Source organism: Homalodisca vitripennis, chromosome 2 (assembly GCF_021130785.1).
Source record: "Homalodisca vitripennis isolate AUS2020 chromosome 2, UT_GWSS_2.1, whole genome shotgun sequence".
NCBI lineage: Eukaryota > Metazoa > Arthropoda > Insecta > Hemiptera > Cicadellidae > Homalodisca > Homalodisca vitripennis.
Window position 1 is genome coordinate 186,384,574 of NC_060208.1, and position 19,262 is coordinate 186,403,835.

General features: G+C 33.4%; 1 protein-coding gene across 1 annotated transcript in view; it reads left to right on the top strand.

The window, feature by feature from the left end:
* The window catches only part of LOC124355143 (protein MTSS 2), a 180,244-nt gene extending 163,727 nt beyond the window's left edge, over positions 1–16,517 (top strand). The window contains 4 exon segments of the mRNA XM_046806115.1: positions 4,966–5,093; positions 6,387–6,501; positions 9,526–9,612; positions 10,183–16,517. Of these exon segments, the coding sequence (XP_046662071.1) occupies positions 4,966–5,093; positions 6,387–6,501; positions 9,526–9,612; positions 10,183–10,961 (1,109 nt within the window). The 3' untranslated portion in view covers positions 10,962–16,517.
* Positions 16,518–19,262: the final 2,745 nt, after the last annotated feature.

Consider the following 19,262-nt stretch of genomic DNA (forward strand, 5'->3'; position numbering starts at 1 on the left):
GTGGGGGACGCCGCCTTCACCATCCCTAGAACTGTTTGAACTCGACTCATTGTCTTCATCAGATGAAAAATTATCGTCAATAACATTATTGTCTTCCTCCATTATGAGTACATACACTTACACAGTCAACAGACACTATAATCCACTCACACAATATCGCAAAGCATACACAACGAAAATGGCGAACCGGCGATGAATCGCACCAACTGACTCACTGAAACAGGCACACCTCGCTATGAGTGTTACAGCCTTCCCAGGCAAGTGCTCAGCTCACACTGAGGCAATATGAAAGCAGCTGCCGTATGCCAAGCTCGGTCGTCCACTGCCCGGCGCACCATTTTCACATGACGAGCATGCTCCTCACCCGCAGTGAATGTGTTAAAACATACATTTTTAAAATTCAATAGTTTATATGTATATTTATAAACTATATATATATATACAAACTATATATAAACTATATATATATATATATATACAAACTATATATAAACTATATATATATATATATATATATATATATATATATATTATGTGCTATACATAGTTTTAATCTGTATGTTCTCTGTTAGACAAAATTACTTAAAATTATGAAGAAGTAATTTAAATACAATTATTAGAGGTTAAGTTGGGGAGAAAGATTTAAATGCTACCTCTATGATAAAAACTACCCATGATAACATTTTAAATTTTCTATCCTTGTTTATTAAAGTTATATAAAAAACAGACTGTTAAAAAACCAATTCATTATATAAAAAGCTGTTTAAAATTGCCTTAAATTGTTTTTATTTGATGTATAAACATAAAATTTATTTATATCAGTGTGTGTGTGTGTTCAAAGTTCAAAGTTCAAAGTTCAAAAAATGCTTTATTCACAAAAATTTTGTTTTACATATGGGCATTACATTATCCCATGCGCTCAAGCGCGTGCGGGATGACAAATTCATTATTATTGTTCAATATTGCAAACTGTGTATGAGCCAGTCTTTTGGAATTCATTACATTACAGCATTAACAAACATTAATCTTAATATTATCAACCGCACTAATCTGACATAATGAACACTGAAATTATCAATAACCCAAATACATGCCAAGATCTACAATAGTGTTCCCTAATTTAATTCTCCTATAAACTTCCACTTTCTATTACTTTACTTCAATTTTACTCACCACACATCATTTATATTAGTTTTATATTTTTAACAAAGACCATCCACCTAGACTGTATTAAATCATTGATAGATTTATAAATAAACAAAACCAATTTTTTAACTATTTTTGTAACAATAATTAACATCTTATAAACATCTAGGAATTCATAACAATAATATAAAACATTATTTCCAATCAACAACAATAAACTTTAAATAAATAACAATAACATATAACAAACTTAAGATCTATTTAACGAAAATATACTTTGAACAAACAACAACAATATATATACATCTCCACGTAACAAAAGCAGACCAGAAATATAAATATATACAAAAGAAGTAAAAACTGTAAGTTTTGTTTATTAAGAAATATTCATGCAAAATATTATGAGTATTCCACGATATATTGACGCGCTTTCATTTTTACCTTCGGCTTTGTTTCAAAATAAATCGCATTGCCACAAAACTCCACAAAACCATTAAATATCTTTGGTCCCAAGTAGTAGAATTGATGCCTGTTCCTTTCTTTCCTTATATCAGGTACTTCCAATATTATATTTAGTGCAGACCGTGTAGTCCTAACATTTTCTTTAATTTTAAATTGATGTAAGTATTTGTGTACATACATTATTATACTGTACACATAAATCTGATTAAAAGTGAATATATTTTGTTCAAAAAAACAAGTGGCTTACTCTATCCATTCGTCTTAGCCCATATAATATTCTAACAGCATTTCTATGAGAGATATGATAAACAGGTTTTAGCAATGTATGAAAGGCCCACCATAATGTATTATACCATATCTAAAGGGTACTCTCTAACCACGAGCTATATAGGTTTTTGAGTTGCTCCAAACTTAGATAATTTCTCATATGTATAGAGAGTAATTTTATTTTATTTAATTTTTTTCCCCTAAAATATTTATATGATGGTTCCATTTCAAATATTGATCTATGTGGAGTCCAAGATACTTAACATAGTCAACAAACTCAATAGTAGCACAGTCACATCTATAAATACAAGTGTGTCTATGACAGCGAAAATTAAAATAATTTTTGAATTTCAGTTTTTTCTTTGTTTTGATCAAAAAATGAGATGCATTTCGATTTTGAAGCATTAATAAGCATTTTATTTTCTATTAACCAATCTGAAATTTTTTTTAAATCTTTGTCTAATCTTATTTTTAATATATCTTTATTGTATGCTGAGCAGACCAACGCTGTATCGTCTGCATATGCAAAACACGTTAGAAAATAGTTTTTAGCTCTAAGAGATCATTTATATACAACAAAAATACCAATGGTCCAAGCACCCCTCCTTGAGCCGTTCCATAATTTTAATTCTAAAACATTACTCAATACTCCCATTTATTTTAACTGTTTGTTTTCTTTGTTTGGAAAAAGGTTTTAACCATAAAAGAGCAGCACCACCGATTCCACACCGTCTGAATTTATTTATTTAATATATTTATATCCAACACGTCAAACGCTTTACGAAAATCAAGGTACAAAGCAATTGTATACATATTTTTTATCTACCGAGCAGCTAGCTATAGAACTTACATGTCTCTCTATGGCCATATCTGTCCCTCTAGCTGGTATTGATTCCTAGAAATTAAACCTCTCTCGGTTAAGTATAAAAGTAATTTCTTCTTTATTAACGATTCAAATAATTTAGCAATGGTGCTAATCAGAGATATAGGTCTGTATGAGGATACGTCCCCCCTGCATCCAGACTTGAAAAACAGGCACAACTGTGGCAATTTTTAATCTGTCCGGGAAATACCCCCTGTTGTAATGACTTTTTTAAAAATATCATATAGGAGCGGTAAAAAATATTGTTACATTTTTCTTTATTGTAATACTATTAATCCCATCTAACCCACTACTATGTTTACTTTTCATATTTTTTAAAGCCTCAAGTACTTCATCGTAACTTATACTAAATTTATTTAAATATATTTCATAATCTGTATAATGTTCAAAGAAAACATCACTGCCGAAGTCATTACTCTTTAACTCTTGGACGTCATTTACAAAATACTCATTAAAAGTATTGGCAACAATAAAACGCATTATCTTCAGATACGTGAAGCAGTGTGCCATTTATTCTTATCGTATCTAGTGTTGCTTTCCTGGACCTTAAAATCTTTTTTTATCACACTCCAATATTTTTTTGTATCCCCATGGCAGTCCCCTATCAAAGATGAATAATACTTCCTCTTCGTTTCCCTAATCTGCTTTGTTACAACCTTTGATAATTTTTTATATTCCGAATTTAAAATAAATTACTTCTATCTTTCGCATGCATTTTATACAATTTATTTTTCCTGTTTATCAAAACGTAGTAAGTTATCATTTACCCATTCACATCTTTTCCTATTTTTACTGTTTACCACTTTTAGGCTACTGGCATTATTATGGCAATAAATTATATATTTCATAAAATATTTTCACACATTCATTTACATCTATAGTAATTATATACATTACTCCAATCAGCTAACAATAATTGCCTTTGAAATATATTATAGTCTAGTACCCTAACATACCCAGAACAATAACCTTTACACTTTGCGCCAGATACACTAACATGTAATGCACAATGATCAGTGATTCCTATGTCATTTACATTGCATTTTATACATAAACCTCTCGAATTTCTTATTAAAACATGATCCAGTGAAGAGACAGACGTATTTACAATTCTAGTAGGAACTTTAACCAGGTTTTCAAATCCATAGGAACTTATTAAATTCAAATAGTCTTTCCCTGAACCATTATTCCGTAAAGTACATACATTAAAATCTCCAATAATAATCATAGGATCTCTAGTGACCTCAAGTATACTTCTAAATTCATGTTTAAATTTATCATAATGAAATTTACACTGGCGGTAGATACCATAGACAGCTAGCTTAGTATTGATATTTCCAAAACTAAGATCAATGTTTTACATTTATTATTTCAGCTGTGTTGAGAAGCAGAAGGTTGTAAGGAATAGGACAGGGCAGAGTCCACGTAGATAGCAACTCCACCTGCAGCGTTATCAGGCCTGGGCTGCAAAAGCATGTCAAAACCTGGAAGTTGATACCGGTTCTCCTCTCCAGACTTGATCCACACCTCTGTTAAAATTATTAGTGCATATCTGATGTTAGTTGAATTTAAATAAATCACCAGTTCATCAAAATGTTTCCTTACACTCCTTATATTAACACAAATTATGTTAATGTCTATTAACATATTGTTGATCCTCTTCAACTGCTAATCCACGATATGCCAATCACGTAATAGTCTATCTGTTTTGAAAAACTGCCGAAAGATAAAATTTTCAATGTTCTGGCCGGCCAGCTTACTTAAATCAGCCAGTGTTGATATTTGATGCCGCTGCATACCTTGCGATTTTCTAGTGGGATATATCAGTGTGTGTGTGTGTGTGTGCGTGTGCGTGTGCGTGTGTGTGTGCCAAAATAGATTTAATATTCATTACATTTTAAAATTATAAATTATGTTTTTGTTTATTTACGTTCCTACTATATGTCAGTAGTATCAATATGAACCTAAGCTTTCAATTTATTTAAAAATATATTTTAGTATTTCTACATTCTTTCAACATTGCCTATAATTATGAAGACCAATACTTATTTTTGTAATAATTGTTCAAGTATTTCACTAGTTAGTAGTGAATGCCATCCTTATAACATTAGTATGCAATATTGATTAATCAATATGAAATTACTTTTATATCAAGTGAATAACTTTAATCGTGGTTGTTAGTCATCTAAATTGGCAATTTGTTTCAGATTCAATGCAGCCAATGTATGTGAACATGCACGAGTTGGCAAGCATGGCAGCTTCCAAAGCTCAAGAAATGGCATTTCCCCCTCCACCACCAGAACTGACAACATCAACGGAACCTCATCCTGAAAAGGTTTCTATTAAATTAAATCCAGAAATCATTTAAATTTTAGTGTTTTCAAAGTGTTTATTTTGCTTAAATCTTTTTAAAGTTTAACGACAAAGTGTAATGGGAAAAACAAGTAATATGAATTAAATAAGGAAAAATTAAAATTTAACAATTAAAATGGTGAAGACCCAACATTAGATCTCAGTGGCAGTGCCTGATATCAGGACTGAACATGCGTAACATTTCATATTATGCTGTCCTAAAATGTGTTTCAGTAGTATTAATTGATATTGATTGATATAAATCAAAATAGAATTGTTTAGTATATGCTAAAAAGTAACTCAAATGAACATTTTAAGTATTTGTTTTACATTAGTAATCATTGTGCTGTTGGTGTATTTTTCATGCATATTTTGTCAACTGTTTCACTTACCTGCTGTTATTTCATATTTCTTTGTTTACGTCTGTGTTCTGGTGAGTGTCAAGATGTTTTGTAGAGTTACTTAACTAATAATCAGTTTTTGGGTAAAAGAGAAAATTTTGTGGTTAAGATAAAAAGTTATATCAAAATAAAAAATATTGTGAATATATTTTTTTATTTCAGTTAGTTCAATTTTTTAAATTACATATCATTAATAGTTATATAATTATGAATAATAACATTTAAACCGTATGTGACAACAGTCAAAGTGAGAAGTACCTTTCAGTTATGACTTTCTGTGAACAAATTTTCTTTCTCATTTACTGTGTGAAATAAATTTATGAAATGTAATTACTTTTTACTTAGTATTAAATTACTCATCTCTACTTAGTATTAAATTACTCATCTCTTGCACATAATAAAATTTTCACATCATAAAACATTACTTCTTGAATAATGTAATGCTGTCGACGGAAACATTCACTCCTCCCACGCTGACCCAAAACCTGGTGTGCGTTTAACCTAGTTTATGTGACTCTTTTTGAATAAACATAGTTATTCTTTAACATCTTTAATCATGGGAGTCGAATTTTTAACAACTCTATGCATCTCAAACATCTTAACACTTTTCTAGTTACCTTATTCTCCAAAAGAAGGTGGCAATTGTGATTTTGTTACGTTTCAGTTTCTTTGCTGCAACACGCAACAGTACCAATAATAATTCTCTTTTCCTTATTATACATCCATATCCAGTAATAAGCGTTTAACTAAGAGCATCGTTATGCATTACAAAGATAGATTCTTCACTTGATGGACATACTCATCCTTAATAAATGCTTCATTCCAAACTACTGTACCATACAATCACACTACAGTGAGAGCATGTACTGTTGCAGACTGAAGGCCAGGAGAAGGATGGCAGCACCAGTGAGAGCTCACTGGAGTCCAGCAGTGGCTATGGCAGCCAGACCATGCCTGGAACTGTGGATGATAACACAGCACACACAGAAGGTAATATTCTTCACAATTTTATCTGCATGTTGTGTGTTTGTTCTATCATCTAGTTCCATCTTTCATATTGTTCCGTTGATTTTAGTTCCACTATGATTGTTTTATCAATTATCATTGTCTTATAATCTTGTATTGCATATTTTTCTCTAAACACTAAAAAATCTATAAACCCTTTAACACCTTTTTTGTGTGGCGATTTAAATATTAAATTTGTATTAACCCTTTGACAGGTACATCTTACTTTTTGTTAGAAGTGGGACTTTGTGCAATGTACAAAGTTTTTGTGACTTAATACATGTTTGTTGTGTTTCTTACAACAATATTGTTGAAAAGCGTAGGTGAACTTACAAAATGTTAATGTTTACGGTCAACTGGTTTATGAGAAAGTAAATTTTTAATGGGCAGGCTTAAAATGCTAGTTTGTACTTATTAAAAAAGAATTTCACTGGTAAAAATAAGCCCTAGCTTTTTTTTTGCCGATACATTGTGTATAATTTTAGTATGCAATTAAGTTAAAGAAATCATTTGGTTTTACATAAAAGAAGTTTTATGCAACGAAAAACTCGTAATCAATGTAAAGCAAGACCAAGAAAAATACCTAATATGCAATTTTGATACCATTACATTTCTTAACGAAATTGTAAATAAAGAATTTTTGACTTTGACTTTTTGTGTTAAGACTAGAATAAGTGTGGTAGAAAATATGTTTAAAACCCCTTACTGTTAACATGGATGATTCACTTAGCGTTCAACTGCCATGCCCGTCCTATGACGTTCAGCTATTTCACTACACACCTGCAGCTGTAAGATGATAAACATTGGCCTCTAGTAGTGTTTATTTGAACTACTACAAATCCACTGTAGTGCTGTTTAATTGCTATTACACTCTGACGGTCAACTAAGGAACTATCAGAAAGTACATGGTGAAATTTATTTTATCTGGACAATAGAAACAAAGCTTTATTGTTTTCTAGTTTTTTCAATTGCATTTTTGAAGTTACTACTATAAGTTTGTTTTATGTATTTAGATTGTGGTTCAGTCGGTATTGAAGGAATTAGTTGTGACGTTTTATCGATTATTAGATTTGTCCAGATGCATTGTTGTTGGGTAGGCACTTTGCAGTGTAACTTTTGTGACAATGATGGCAATCGGGATGTGGATTCAATTTATCAACCACGACCTGACGTGACGCACCAGGAGATTCTGGCAGCAGTTTGGTAAATGAACTTCGCTAAAATTGATCATAGTGGGTGAGAAACACACTACATTTGCACAGACTCTTGGGCAGCTCTGTAAACAGCAAATAAGCCAGGCAGTAGTCTATAACAGCACCATTGAAACTCAGCACTTAAAGTGGTAGTGGATTTTATTCTTTAAGTCTTATGCTCTACGAATCTACAACGTCATCCACTCCTTGATTCATATGAGATCCTTTTCTTTCATAGACACTGTGTTTCTGAGATTTTTCTGCAATGACAATTTTTCTTACATACTAATTTTGATGAGAATGTCAATTAAAATACTTTATACGAATAAAGTCGTTGGGGCTGATTTGAGTTTTCTAAGTTACTACTCAGTAGGTGGTTTTTGAAACCCTTTTTAATATTTTGAGATTGGTTTACTCCCCTATTGAACATTAGGTTTATTTTTCATCAAATTCCCTATCATCTGTTAGCTTTATACGAGGGGTATTAGAAAAATAAGGTTCCCTATGCCGCCGAGACAGAATGCGATATGTTGGGAGAAATCTGGCAACACTGTCTTACTCATCAGCTGTCTCTCTCTCTATCCATACCACTCGCGCCTCGCTAAGTCCAACAGTGCCGGCATAGCTGCCTTCGAAGATGGAGCTCCCTATCGTTACCGCCAGATGCGAAATTCGTGCTGTGATACGTTTTTTAAATGCAAAACCGATTTCACCTATTGAAATTCATCGTCCGTTGATCGAGGTTTATGGGGAAAACTGCATATCTGTTCACACGTTCGGAAATGGTGTAGAGAATTCAGTGAAGGTCGCATGGAAATTCACGATTAAAACCGAAGTGGACGGCCTTCAGTTTCAGATGGAGTTGTTGAAAAAGTTGAGACAATATTGCTTGAAGATCGGGAGAATCACCATTCACAGGAACAACAGTAAAGTCTGACAGATATTGCGACACATTAAGAAAACTGAGACGCGCGATACAGAACCGCCGAAGAGGAAGATTGTCCAGTGGTGTGAGGCTTCTCCATCACAACCCCTCATGTCTCATGTCAAACTCAAGAACTGCTGACAAATTTTGGCTGGACTATTGTGCCCCATCCCCCCTACAGCCCAGACCTAGCCCCAAGTGATTATCACTTATTCTCAAAATTAAAGGAACACTTGGGTGGCCAACGCTTCAGTACCGATGATGAAGTCAAGGAAGAGGTTACTCGATTCCTCAAAGGATTGGCGGAGAATTCTACAACATGGGGAAAGAAAATTTGGAGCATCGTCTACAAAAGTGTTTGGACAGAAACGGTGATTATGTGGAAAAATAGCTTAACTTTTAAGTTTTAAATTGATGTATAACACTAAGTAGAAATATATAGCTGTCTATTTAAAAAAATCATAGGAACCTTATTTTTCTAATACCGTCGTATGTCATGAATCAATCTCTTAATCCAGATGACAACTAATTCATTACAACGCATTATTTTAATCTTTTGCCTTTCTGGCCGATGCTTTAAAAGGAAAAGATGAGGCAGACTTCCATGTACTTTCTGTTATTGTTTGGTTAACAAGATATGTGTGTTAAAAAAATAAACTTTATCTATATATATGTAATGGAAATGAACTAATTAACTGTATACTTTAGTCCTCTATTCTTAACTGTATTCATCTTTTCACCTCTAATTTAAGAACATACTCTTCATTGTAATGTTATTAATTGACTGTGTTTTACTGTCATCAGCAAATAGCTCTAGTATAGATGGCTCACATTATCATAAGCCCCACTTACTCCCGCCTGAGTGTGACGTTTGCATGTGTGTGTTGGTAGACCTGAGTAGTGATTTGGCCGCTAACAAGTATTGCACGCTCCCCCGGACTAACCCTGATCTCCGCAGACGCCCTTTCTCCACTGCAGGTATACACCACCCTACTTTCTTATATTTAATTTTGGTAACCTCTATCCGTTTTGTATTTTATTTGGTAAATACCTTTTATGAACAGCTTGTGATTTTTCTTAGTCTGCTGGTATTATTTAATCAGTTTTAAATATAATTTTTTAGACCATAGCGTTTTTTGTTAAGCTATGTAATCCTTAGAAAGCATGTAGAATGGAAATGAATGTTAATAGTTTGTCTGGTTTAAAAATCATCATATTTTACAAATTTGATTTTTTTCATTATACAAGTTTTTTTGTAACATTCAATGGTTTAAAAAATTAGAATAACACTACAATAGCCGAGTGTACAATTATATTTTTTTTATGTAATTTAAATGTGACCATGTAATATTGGCAGTTGGCGGTAAATACTTCAACAAAATTGTTTAGACATATTGATTTGTTTGAAAGTAAGAAAGTACAAATATTACATTTATTTCAGTAACTATTAATGCCTTTAAAAATAGATTGAATACTGAAGTTGTAATGTATTTTAATTTTACAGTACTTTCTTGATCAGCTAATGACATAACTTGGTTTTTCCATCAGGCTACCCAAGTGGCACTATGCGTAACACACTGCTCCGCCGAGGATCTATGCAGCAGCAGAAACCTCCACCACCGATACGAAGGACATCTTCTATATCTCGTGGCGTTTCTTCGGTGTTACCAGGGAATAACAATGGAGGGGGGAGCTTAGAGCATCTCCCACCTCCTCCACCATTCTTGTTGGAGGGGGGAGCCACACGCAACGTTAACACCAACAATGTGGCCGACATACAGCGCAACATAGCAGCAGAGATACAAAAGAGAAATGCCATCGGGAATGTATCTGAATATCAGCGAACGGCAGCTTTGGGCATTGCAGCAGAACTGCAGCGGAAAGTGGCACAGTTGGGGAAGACGACAGAGCCGATATATGCGGAGAGGAAGGTGATCGTAAAGGAGTCTGGAAGTGGAATCAGTGTGGCCGAAACTGTCCGAACACTGACGGAATTGAAACATCAGCCGGCCAGCCCGGTGTCGGTGAGGCGTACTCACAGCGTGCGCTCACAGAGCTGTGATCGGCGCGTGGAGACTGGACTTATTGCGACTTTGAGTGCCAAGCTGGCCCCCACACTCTCTCCACGTCACTCACGTCGCCACTCACAAGAGACGGGATATATCAGTGCAGCCAACCGCGCAAACCGTGTGCGCCAATGGATCGCCGTGCGCACTGTCCCCGATCCCACAATCTGCCATGACTCTCTCATGGACCAGATAAAGCGTGGGACTTCCCTCAAGAAAACACGAGCCGTCAATGATCGCTCGGCTCCTAGGATACATTAACTGTGATGGTATCTGTCTATTGATGTGTTCTATGTCACAGTGTCTTGTTTACAACTTTCCCTATGTTGTGTTTCCACAGAATATACTAAACCTCAAGCCAAAATCTCTGAACCAAGTCTTGATGGTGTGATAATGAGGATATTGATTTTTTTACCAGCAATAATTAACAATATGCTTCCTTTAAAAAAATCTAAATGAAATAGAAAAAATATTAATGAAATATATGAGATTTTTTCAAAAATAACCTCATTTGACAATCATTAGGAAAATCAGAGTATCGTTTTGGAAAGGAACTTCTTTAAGTCTACACTATATAGATATTCACTTTAAAATGTAAACAATGTTGAGTTTAAATTGCAATCATTATTAAGGAACAACAAAAGAGAGGGCAGAAAACCATCAAGATTTGTATGATGGAAACAAATTTCTGCTGCATTTGATTTCAAGCAGCTCCTTGATCTTGTTGAAATCATTATACAAATCTCTGTAGTACATCTGTCCATATTTATAATGTGCATTCTGCTAAAAAATAGTAAGTGGACATGATAACATCCTAAATGTCATTGATGTTGAAGTGTTCTCTTACAGTGTACAATCTAATTGTTCTGTAACCCACAACCGTGCACTGAGGGACTTTTTCTCTCTGCAAATCTTTGTTGTGTTTATCCAATCTCTGTTTGGTGCAAAATATGTAACATACTTTGTTTTCTATTCATTGAGGCCAGTTTTACACAAGTTTGGGTGAAGTATGTCTGGAACAATTACCAATTAATTTTTGTATGTTAACTGTATCCAATTAATTCCTTTAAAATTTGTATTCTAATTCAATATTGATGTAAAATTTCTCTAAATTACTCAGATATTATTATTCAATTCTTTAAAAAAAGGAGGTTTGTTTCTTTTTGTTACTAATTTAATGTTACAAATATCACAAGTTTCTACAAGTATTTGTATTTATTTACTAGCCAGCTGTTAGAATTAAAATTTTCTACAGGGTGGTCACCAATATCATTCTGTTCTCTGCTCAAAGTAACTAACTAACTTATTGCTTAGGACAAGCTTAGAACAAGGATTGATTTGAAAAGGGCAGTTTATATCAGAGTGCAATGCTATCCATCTGCTTTATTTGAAGTAAACAGAGGCATTTTTTTTTACATAGCAGTGTTTAACTTCATGCATGAAGTGATTCTTTAGGTCGGTGCGAAATTAAAATACAAACATAAATTAGCTTTTTATGCTAAATCAGATCTGTAATGTAATAATGAGTGCAATTATTCATGCTGTACAACATGTTTATATAATTGCATACATTGTTAAAGCATTGATACGTAAATAGTGACGTAACATTGTTTTGAGTTAATTATTAGTATCTATTTAGATCTAGTTCACTCCAGTGCAATCTGAAATAAAACAACAGAATTTTGTGTAAGTGTAGAATAGAGTAGCTACATTCAAAAATTTGATTAAAAAAAATATTAAAATGTATAAAAATACAAGAAAAGATTGGTTTACTTAGATTTAGGTGTAAGATGAATATTTCTTTAATTTCATATGCCTGATGAGGCATAATTTGGGAGTAAATTAAAATTGGGCAAATGAACAGATGTTATTTACATTTTTATTCACGTTTGACAATAGCGGAAAGAACAATATCAATAAATGAACACATAACCCGTGCAATACACATAGAATTCTACTGGTATATCATCTTATATATAAAATATAAATCCATAAGGTTCAATCCACAACAATTCTGATTTTTTCAATTAAACTAGAAAACTTAGTGTGGATTAGTTAAAACAGAATGTAATAATAGTTTATATTTATAACCTGAACTTGAGTAGAATTTACTATATCTAGTGTTTTAAAAATAAGGTGACATAACTGGAATTAAAAAGCTCATCTTTATAATAACTTTCTATTGGAACAAAAATGATAACATATTGTTGGCTAGGAAATGAATGCAAATATCTTAAATAGTATATTACCTCATGTATAATTATTATACAAGACTTCTTAATGTAGCTGAAATTCTTCTTTGTTCCACCTCAAAACAATCTGAACCTATTCATTTATTATAGTATTATACCACTTCTAAGTAAAATCAAATTATCATAGTTTTATTTCTTTAATACATATTCCTTTTTGAAGATTAGGTTTTTTATGGGTATTTGTAATAATGTTTAAATATGTGTTTTGTTGTTTATGGAAGGGATTGTACCATTACAGTGAGCATTATACAGCATTAACTGGCAACTATCAGAAGCAGCTATTACATTTGTTTTCGTTTCAACTGGCATCTGTTATCTAGCATTGATTGCAGTTCAATGCAGCTGTACTTTAAAAAAGCACAATTTTAAGCACAGTTGGAATTTTTCTATGCTAAACGTTTTGGAATACGCCATGTAAGAAGGTAAAAAGAATCGGCACACTATGTGAAAAGAATTAGATTTTTTAGCTTGTACTTTTCTGAACGTTATATTAAAAGGAAGTTTTTTATGTGGGAAAGTGTTAAAATTCAAACTGTGTTTTCAAGTGTGAACGGTTAATACTATAAAAGCCGAATGTAATGTAAGTTACTTGAATTTCTTGATCCATAATCATAATATCCAAAATGACTGATGTATGTGTCAAAGCATTGGGGGTTGTCTTAGAGTAGAAATATAAGGTAAAGTGTAGTACATATTTTTTACATGAAACGAGACCTCTTCCGATGTTGCCAAGGAAGTGAGCGTTGCTGCGTGTTTGTAAGAGCTTACCTGGCCTAACCTAACATGTTGTTGTTACTCTCTCCATGTGTTGTTGATATCACTTCTAGAGATAGCTATTTTTTTAACTAACTTCTACTTGACAGTCGAACCGTCTTTTGTATATTTTCTGACAGTTTGTACACGTCAACGTCAGTAATCACTTAAGGGCTTGATGTATTAGTGAAGCGTTAAAAATCATTTTTGTACACGCTTGTACAATGTTGCGATTTTGAATACTGTAGTCTTCTGGTCTTGAATAAATGGCTCAAACTTTGAATAGGTTTTCCGAGTGCTAAAGACACAGCTGGTTGTCTGAATGGCGATATAGTCGGTTATCATTTTTGCTTGTTTTTGTTGGATATTCGTGGTAAATTAGGAGAAAGGAGACGTAGGGAATGTGCACCAAAGCTGTTTTAATATTGTTTAAACGTTTAGTGACGTACTTTTAGTGCATTCCAATATAATCAGTTGCAGTGCACAAAGCTAGTTAATAGTAGCTGTACACTGTTTAACTTTACTTTCAGGTAAAAGAGCCACTGTAGACCGTTTTATCATGATATGTTTAATGTTTATTGTTATATTTTTTTTGGGATGGACCTTGTAAAGATGTATCTTCAATTGTACCTCCCGTCATTGTTATTTTCCTGGTGAGTAAGCTAGCTCCTAATTGTATATTTATTCCATGAGACTAATGAAAGGGATGATTATTTATTGTTGTTGTTATCTACTGTAAATATTGTACTGCATTTAACACGATGCACATGATGAATTGTATTTATGTGTTATTGGCATTTTTTATCAGCTACAACTGTTTTATATTAAGTGAGATCTCTATAATGTCCAAAGCTAACTTATGTCTAAGCTGCAGTGTTGTATAGATTAAGAGTAGTTTAGGGGTTCAACTGTCATCAAGGCTAAGCGAGAGGAGTGGATTACTGTTATTGATTTGCCAGTCCCCAAAGTCTTAAACATTTTTTTAAGCATTTTGTTTCTACAATTGCTCATTGGTGAGCTTGAATTAATGATTTTTATGTTAAAAGTTTATCTAAAGTGAATGTTTTCTTACCATTAATTTTCTGCTGGAACAAGCTCTTTTAACTCTTTCTACTCTACTGTTAAACGGGTCATGTTTCTGCTAGAAAGGTGCTTGAATGTAACATTCTGCTGTTGACCTTGTGTTTGTCAAGGACAAGCTTTTTAAATTTTTTTATTACTAAATCAATTATTAATTTCTGAATGATATTGCTTCTACTGTTATGTTTCTCAATAGGATTCAAAAGTGTCTGATTTAAAGAAAAAAACAAGAAGTCTTGGTCATCATTGCACGTTTTTTAAGTGGGCAATTTTTTTAAATTTCAGGTATCATTTATCATTATGTACACACAGTATGTTTTTGTTATTTTTTTACAAACACTAATGGTTTATTTTACCTGTGTGAAGTCTTACACTTAAAAGAAGTAGTTTACATTTTAAATAATATTATGAAGAAACGATTAGATTCTCTGTAATTTTTCACTTCAAAACATAAAGTGTAACTTGTAATTTTATAATCGAATTTACATTATAAATCCATTGCACTTTAAAAATACTAATCTTTTGGGTATTTTGTATAAAAATATACTGAGTTAGCTAAAGTCTCAAAAAGTTATTAAATATGAATTTCATGATTCTTGCACCTGGCTCAAATTCTTTAATAATATAGATCCAGTGTGTGTTTTTGGGTAAATTTAAATTCAATTAGTAGTAAGTAACAACTATGGTGATACTTGTATGAAGGGTGAAACATTTAAAATATAATTGATCAAGGGCCAGGGGACCAGTTAGGCACATGAATATCAGTAGTCCTCACCCGATGAGCTAGCGCAAGCTGTATATTGGTGTACATATTTCGATGAGGATTGTGAAGTTCCAGTAGTGAAGTGTTGGCTCAGGCTGCAGTGTTCTATAGTTCCTGTTGTCTTTGTATATAGAATGTTGTATTTACTGTGTACGGCCATGTCACTGGCTACGCTTAGTTTTTTGCTCCTCTGGATGCTGCTCACTTTTTATTGATTCGTATTCGGGAAGATCATGTTACCTTCGGTAAACTCAGTTTCCTCATTATTTCTTGTTTTATTTGTGAAAAAATAATGTAAAATAAGCTTTTGAATATAAAAATATATCTGCTTGTACCATGTATTCGGCAATAGCAGCGAAAGGTATTAAACTTTTATACAGTTTGAATCGTAATAAACATGTAACTAAGGGAAAATATTACGTATGTAATCTTGTTTATTTCTATACTATGACATATTCTCACATTTAGTTTTCTCTGCTAGTTCTTTTAAGTAATATCTTTAAGGTCATAATTTCTCCAATGGTTTGAACCACTAAAAAATTTAAGTAGTAACAGAAAGTAAATTAGGAAATATACTTGGTTTTAAAATTTGACTTGAGATCTTTTTATGTTGTAAAAAGCCACTCTACAAGTTTAAATATATTGCTTCTTTTGTTAACTTATTATACAAGGGAATGGAAACTGCCGTAATATTATATTAACAAATTAGTTCTATAGGTTCATATATAGTTTAAATTCTGTTACCTCCCGGTATAGAATGATATTTTTTATAAAAATATTTGTATCGTTTATTGCAGCATTCTTTTGTCTATAAAGCGTAATTGTGTTAGAGTGTACGGAGGATGCGTGTTTATATGGGAAATTGTTTGACTCAAAGTATTTATTACACTTGGGTTAGAAACCCCCTAACATGTTTCGAAAGTCCTTGCATTCATCATGTATCAATAAAATATTATATACTCAAAAGTATTTGGTTTTTTATTTATTATACCCTTTGACATTCTGGAAAGTACCTGGTTATACAAGATGTCAACAGATTCTATAAGTGATAAATATATAATACAATAGAAAGTTAGCTGTCTCCTTTGATTTAATTCTAAAGTTTATAAAAATGGAAATAATGCCAATTTGGGAGTGCCAATGGCCGAGTGGTCTAAGTCGTTGGACTTTGAGTCTGAGTTAGAGATAGCGCAGGTTCAAATCCTGTCTGTGACCTTGCACTTTTTATCAGTATAATCAACCTCGAACTGTATCGACTCTCCCCTTTATTCTGTTTGATAAGATCCTCGCACAGGCCAGTGGCCCATGAGGACGGACAGAATAATGATTAAAAGGGGATCGGCCTCTCCTTTAAAAAAAAAAACAAAATGACTACAAGAAAAGCTTTTATCAGACTATGGGGAATACAGTTTTATTAAAAATTTGTTTTGAAATGATTTTAATGTGTTACCCTCAGTCAGAGCAAAGACTTTAGAAGACACTGAGAAGTTGAAATTAAAAATGCATTTATTGTAGAGGAGAAGTTAGAACTTAAACCTCAAAGTGCTGCCATTGTGTGACACAATGTCAACGAGCCGCCTGGTAGTTAGGTTGATGTTTACCACAAACAACATAACATCCATAATTGATGATGTTTTTCAATGTATTTTATATACGAGGGCCAATTTTTTTTCAACTTCAGATCTCATGCCATGATAGCGGGAGTTCAGCGGTGTGCACAGTAATCGATCTCGCATCTTCCCTACTACAACATATAAACGTGACTGCCAAATGTGAATTGAGAATTGTTATTCATTTCCTGCAAGCAGAAATTCACGCACTCCTGAACGTTATCACGCTGAAGGAGAAGATTTTTTTAAATCAATTGTGACCAGAGATGAGACATAGGTTCTTCATGATACACTTGAAACAAAACAGCAACCTCAATAGTGGATGCACACAAAAAAAAACCGAACAAACCAACAAATTCAAACAATTTTTCAACAACAGAAAGGTTATGGGTACAGTTTTTGGGACTAAAAATTATTTTTTGTTGTCGAGTTCATGCAGCGGAGACCACAATATTAATGCAGTTCTTTATTGCCAAACCTTAAAACGTTTTTGACAATCTATCCAGATCAAAAGAAGAGGCATGCTGACATCTGAAATTGTTCTGCTGCATTACATGCCCGCCCTCACAGTGCCGGTGTAACCCAACAATTTCAGTGGAATGTTTTTGACCACCCAGCATAGAGTCCAGACCTAGCACCGAGTGACTTCCATCTGTTTCCTGAAAGTAAGAAATCGCTTGGAGGCTAGCACTTTCCAACTACTGAGAGGCTTCAAGACAAAGTCACAACTCAACTGGCGGCAACATTTTATGAAGAGGGTGTTGGCAAGCTTGTCTTCAGGTATGAAAAATGCCTCAAGCTTCAAGGTTATTATTATTAGAAATAAAGAAAAGTGTACTTGAGGGAAAGAGACTGTTGCCACTGCTCGTAGTTCTAAAGGGACCTTTGCACCTCCCTTTCTTATGTTTACACCCTCAGAATCTGAGATTTTTACAGAAGCCAATCATAGGGCTCTTGTTATCTGATATCCTTGGGGCTGAGAAGATACACCCCTAGGAAGTTTTTCCTACTTTTAGATATGGCAGGACAACCATGTGTGTTCTGCTGATTCTTCTGCTTCTCCGCAGAGTTGGCATTCATCAGTCTGACTAAGACCCACCTTTATCAGATGTTTCCTAAGGGGACAATGTCCTGTCAACATCCCTAATATCAATCTTATATCCTCTTCACTTTGTTCTAGGAGAGCTGCCCACCCTTAAGCATAAGGAGAGGTAAACATTTTAGATTGTCTTAGTCCAGAGGCCCAACTAGTTTAAAGATCTAATCCTCTTTTTTCCAACCTTTTATGAGAGCTTTGCAGATGGAGAAAGCTACTCCACAGCCTGAATCAGGCCCTTCCATTTCTGTGCCGATTTTGTCAAGGGTATTTGCTTATTTGTTTCCATGAATGCCCTCATGGCCCACCACCCAACTGAGTGTAACTCTGGTCTTCTTTATCAGTTCCACTCGTACATTTTTACATTCCCATACGGCTTTAGAGTCAAACAAACAAGCTTTAAGTGCCTTTAGTGCAACTTGGCTATCAGAAGATTAAATATTCTGCCCCTTTTGACCTCATTTGTATGAGTCTTCTGGCCCATGATTCTATTGCCATGACTTTCACTTGGAAGACCATGACCTGTTTCCCCAGGGGCACTGCTAAGTTTACTCCTAGTCCGTATATTCCAAATCTTGCCATAGATTTAAGGCATGATCTATCTGTTTTCTGGACTCCTTCAGTAGAGTAGGCCTCCTTATTTCTCCATTCTCCATTGGACCATCCAAGATAAAGCCAAATTATTCTTTAGAAAGAGTACTTCTTTGATAATCTTAAAAATGTAAAATTTGTAAATTTTTACAGAGCTATTTTTCTCTGAAGAAATAATCATATAATTTATTAATTGCACAAATATTTGGATCAACCAAAATAAATTTAATTATTCAAGGAATTGACCTAAACAACTCCTCAAGACATTAAATGTGCCATAGATATTTTGTATTTGGCAGATATATACAGTGTTTGTTTCACCTCAATCTGGAAGATCTTTAGAGATCAGATTGTTTCGGTGTTTATTTATTTCAACGGTTTCCCATTACACAGACTTGATACAAATTTGTGCAATTA